This window comes from Rhipicephalus microplus, chromosome X, assembly GCF_043290135.1.
Source record: "Rhipicephalus microplus isolate Deutch F79 chromosome X, USDA_Rmic, whole genome shotgun sequence".
Taxonomy (NCBI): Eukaryota; Metazoa; Arthropoda; class Arachnida; order Ixodida; family Ixodidae; genus Rhipicephalus; species Rhipicephalus microplus.
In genome coordinates, this window is record NC_134710.1 from 419,947,072 (window position 1) to 419,951,987 (window position 4,916).

General features: G+C 46.9%; 1 protein-coding gene across 1 annotated transcript; it reads right to left on the bottom strand.

The window, feature by feature from the left end:
- Positions 1-202: 202 nt before the first annotated feature.
- LOC119161717 (uncharacterized) lies at positions 203-4,383 on the bottom strand. The gene is made up of 8 exons (XM_037414242.2): positions 3,721-4,383; positions 3,337-3,607; positions 2,380-2,427; positions 2,157-2,296; positions 1,629-2,065; positions 1,355-1,561; positions 1,079-1,276; positions 203-915 (listed from the first exon to the last, which is right to left on the bottom strand). Exons 5-8 carry the CDS (start codon positions 1,776-1,778, stop codon positions 376-378), a joined length of 1,095 nt encoding a protein of 364 aa, XP_037270139.2. The 5' UTR covers positions 1,779-2,065; positions 2,157-2,296; positions 2,380-2,427; positions 3,337-3,607; positions 3,721-4,383; the 3' UTR covers positions 203-375.
- Positions 4,384-4,916: the final 533 nt, after the last annotated feature.

Below are 4,916 nucleotides of genomic sequence, written 5' to 3' on the forward strand. Positions count from 1 at the left end.
GACACTAAAAAAAATTAAAAAAGAAGTACAGGCAAAGCTAGCCATGCTCCGCTTTGCAAATTCAAAATACCTGATTGGATAATCAAAGTGTCGCCGCCGTGGATTTTGGTTCCGCCACACAGATGATAGTAACTTGACTGGCCACTTGCTGATCGTCGCAGGCAGCTGCCAAGCGCATGCAAATGACTAGAAAACGCGCCGCGGCTGTGGTGCAAGTGTTTATTCATACAAGTTTACGGCAATAGCATGGCGGATAAAGGAAATAAACAACGTCACACAAGCAACTAGGAACACAAATGTGCAAGTGTTTTTTGTCACTAGCAAACACAAAACACAACAGTTGGGCTTTACATAGCATGACAAACAGAACATCTGCTACCCATGGGGCTTGTTGCCATCATTTGCTGGGCAGTTTGCTCGCCGTGTCGCTCGTGTCAGCTTGTTTTTTTCCCTGGTGTAAAAGTGCAGGCGGCACCTCAAGAAAAAATGAACAACCTCTGCTGTGGTACCCACATAGTGCAACCTACAGCCCACACCAGCAGAAGCAATGCGGCTGTCGAGCAAAACTTGGTCAACAATGTTCGCATACACATCGGCACATGCAACTGTGTCCACAGTCAGTTCTTCAACATGTCCTTCCACAATGCGCAACAGGCTGAGAAGCTGGGATGAGGGCACTTGCAGGAATCCTCTTGACTTCTTCTGGATTAGGTCAGTTGGCTCTCGTGTCTGGCTCTTGAGTGTTCCCACGCAGTCAGTGCAGCTTATCGTTGAAAACTTCTTTACCACGTAACCGGCAAGATAATCAAGAATGCACTCTTTGGTGGAGAGCGTAACGTCAGGCACGGATGCATTGTTCACTGCCTCTCCCGGCTCCTCAAGAACGTCATCAAAGAGGACCGCCAACATGTCAATCTGCAAAATACATTCCAAGTTTCAAATCTTTCAATGTATAAGTTGAGATTCGTAAATGCAAAAACACATTATGTTTCATTTGGTTATTTGGTCATTTGTGTACTGAAACTGCTCCTGAAAAAAAGAAACTAGAGCTAATAAATAAAAGCAAGGGGCACGTTACCTGACTGGAGGCAGGTTTTCCATTGTCAAAGAGACCCTGGAGCTTGAGCAACAGCTGGGGTCCATCTCCCTCGACCGAGGCCCGTTTTGGCGGCCGAAATAGGTTGTTTACAGAGAGCATCCGATAGATGAACAAAAAATGTTGCACAGTCGGCTGCCCTCCGTCACCAGCGACATGCCTGACGATGCCGAAAAACCTCTGGAAAGAAAAAATCAATTTATCGCAACAATGAGAAATTCATAGCACATTTATACACATAAAAGTCATCATGTTTACCTCTAGAGGATCTTGTCCGAAGTTCCCAACGAGAACGTAACGAAACCCAGACAACAGCAAGATCTCGATGAGTGCAACTGAGCTATGCAGTGTCAGTCTGAGGGCTCCACATGTCTGCTTACTCAGAAAGCAGACTTGCCTCTGGGTCGGTAATGTCTTGATGTATTTCTCCCAGTTGTCCAGCCATGCAATGCTGTCCTTCAACACCTGGAATAAAATTATGCTTCATCTATAGTACACGAAAAACACTTCATAACACATGTAATAATCTCACAGCAATGTGTTGTGCTTCGTTGAATCGAACATGGTCTGGCCTCCGAGAGTTCAGGCAGTCGAACAGCTTGTTCAATGTTCTTGTGAATTGCGATGTTGCAGCCGACCCATGGAGCTTCTTGCAGTCTTCCTGCTCGCTATAAAACTCCATGGCCGAAGCAGTACTCTCACTGAACAGCTGTAAAATGTGTGGAAAAAAAGGATTTTAAGTTTACTTCCCAAAACGTCTGAGCAGATGTTTTTGAAATACACTTTGCACTGAACATAGCTGCGTGCATGACTTGCCTGGACAGCCCACTTCACGCTCATCTTTTGGAACGCATTGGGGAAAATATGGGCTTTCGTTAACTTCGGTACAGCCCGGAGTCCAGCCTGTTCTTCTTCATAGTCCAGTAAGTCCTTGTAGTGACAGTGGAACACCTCCTGTCCTTGAGGGAGCTGCAACATAAGGACAAGTGACAAATTTTTTTTTAAACTGAATAGTTTATGCGCAGGTCAAGGCATTCACATGCAACTTTTTTTTACTTACCAAAAAGTTGCCCACTTTGAGCAAGTTGTTTCTGATGCACTTAAATATGTGCGGTGGATCAATTACAACGTGGACTTGCTTTGAGGGTTCACACGGGTGTTCAAAACACGTTTGAAGCTTGTGCATGTCCCCGTTGACATCTTGAGAGAAAAACAGTTTAATAGTACACTTGTTTTTCTACTACATCACTAACCACAGCTAAATAAAATTTGAAAAGACGTACCCAGAGATCTCAAGGCTGATTGGTTTGATGTGGAGTTGTCGCAGGTCACTGCGTCAACAACAACACCAGCATTTGTAAGGTGAACAATGCACTGCAAAAGGAGCTTTGCCACGATTGATCCTGGGGCAGCACCAGAAGCACAAAATGTGCCCACAGTTTGTGACCACCCTCCCAGAAAAGGCCGAAACAGAAAGACCAGCACGTGGTCGCCGTCTTTGCCATGGTCACCTGGTCGTGTGTGTTCGGCGAAATCCACCTTGCCCAGCAGTGCCATGTCCGACTCGCGAATGTGGACGCTTTTTCTGACGCTCATTTCATCGAACATAAGCACTCCTGGAAAGTTTTGGGTAGGTTAACATCTTGTCTCAATTGCGCTGCTGAATATAATACAATTATAAAAATGAGTACTGCTTCTTACCTCGACGCTCTCTTTCTGGAACTGCTTCTAGCTTTTCACACAGAACTTGAACAAAGTGCTGTCGAAGCCAAAATCAGCTTTCAGATTTCTGAGATAGCCATAGAGGGTGCGGGGATTTGGAAGGGGCAAAAATTTATTTTCATGAAGAAAAGTGTAGACTGCTGTGGACTTTATCTTTAGCAGCAAGAAGTCATAAATCCACTCTTTTTTGTACCTGGAGAGAATGAATTGCAAATTTGTTTTCCACAATGAGCGTGTTGGAAACTATTCATGCAAAGCAAAAAATAATGAGAATGGTGTTATAAAAACTGAAGAAAGTATATTTGCCCAAACAAACCTGCAATTTTTCCCGAAATTAGAAAAAACACTACACAAAACGGCCAAACCAATGTCTGCCTCAATAGCATATTGTTTTGCTGTACAACAGATACAAATACATGATGAATAAATGAAGGCTACACCTTGAGATAACATTTTCAAACGCAAAAGGGGCAATCCAATAGCAATGTTACGTGTATGATGGGGTATTTGGAACTTACCGCGCAGCTGTTGCAGACTTCGCGTTGGCTTTCATGAGCCAGTGGTCAAAAATGAGCTTCTCGCGAGCCGAAAGCTTCTGAACGTCTTGGTGCGATCTTCTGCTCCTATTCGCTTGCACTGTCAATTTCGCAATCTTCACTTGGCACAAACGAAGTTGCTGCTTAGTGCTTCGAAGCTGGTGTTTAACTGCGTGGAGCTCTGAGATGGAGCAGACATTTCCCTCTGTCTGGCATGCCATCTCTGTGCAGCTTCCAGTGCTTATCACTCCACCTGTCAAACGAAGAAATATGGATCAATATAATGCGACATCACGCAGCACACAGGCAATACAGGCTCTCAACATAGTGAAACAAGAAAACAAGGCAACGCGAATGGAGGCTTACCATCATCTCCGGCTGCTTCAGGATCGCAGGGCTCTGTGCTGGAGCTCACAGAAAATGCAGTGCCATCGTTGTTCGGCGACGAAACGCGACGACGTTTTGCAGGCGGATTTTCTCGCTATGAGCGCGACCGTGGCTTGGGCTTCGTAAGATACGCCGGCAGATTTTCAGATATCCGAGGTATGGCACCGACGCGGAGCTTAGGCTTCTCGCGCTGCAGAAGCACAGATTGTCCACTTATTCTGAACTCATCGGCTCGAATAATGTCCGTGGTGTCGAAATGTTTCTCGCACACACGAACGGCCTTCGACTCGAAGTTGAAAGCGCCCGTCTCCTGCCGTGGAATGGCTCGCTTCCACCTGTCGCGTTGTTCGCGGTCGCTTGGGAGGCAGAACAGCGAAGCTTTTTCTGTACAACTCCGATAGCCAGAGCGGCAACCAGATACGCAGCACGTCAGAGGCATGGTAGTTCACATAGTTTACCGTCCGTGATGAGTGTAGACAGCTATACCACACAACAAACAAACCAGTAAGCTCGCGCTCCAACGCACTGCAAACGCTGCAAATGCGGCCGCCGCCGTCCAAGCCGCCTTCACCAGACTCGTAGCGCCACCGCGCGGGAGCTTTGATCCCCATATGAAGCTCTCCCATAGCGTTACGGAGAAGTTTCGTGACCAGAAAAGTATTGAAGGACTCTGGTTCTAGTAACTTCCCCTGTACATTTCTTGGCTATACTGTCTGTTAGATCTCATTATATATATCCCCCCCCCCCCCCTCGTGGTAGAGTTGGTATGCCGCGCGGGCAAGACAGCTAACGAAACCAGTCAGAGTGCTCGTGAGCAAGAGATGCGAGTTAAAGGGCCAAAAATGGGCTCTAAGAAGAAGCGTAGACGGAAGCAGCATCGTAAAGGCAGGGAGTGCGACAGAGCCCAGCCTGCTTGAAGCAAAATAGTAAACGTTCGAGGGCAGGTAATAGAACGAGATGTTTGTCATCCGCACCAAAGTGGCTTTGCATGTGCCCGAGCCACCCAACAGAAAGGAAGGGAAAAGTGCATTGGGCGATTAAGCATTCAGACAAAAGGAAGTGGTCATCTAGCCTCCCACCATTCTATCCAACGGCACGTTCGATGGGGCATGGGAGAGCAAGGTCGGCGGCTCGCAGGGAATAGCCGAGCGAGGGGAACAACGCAGGTCGCCAGC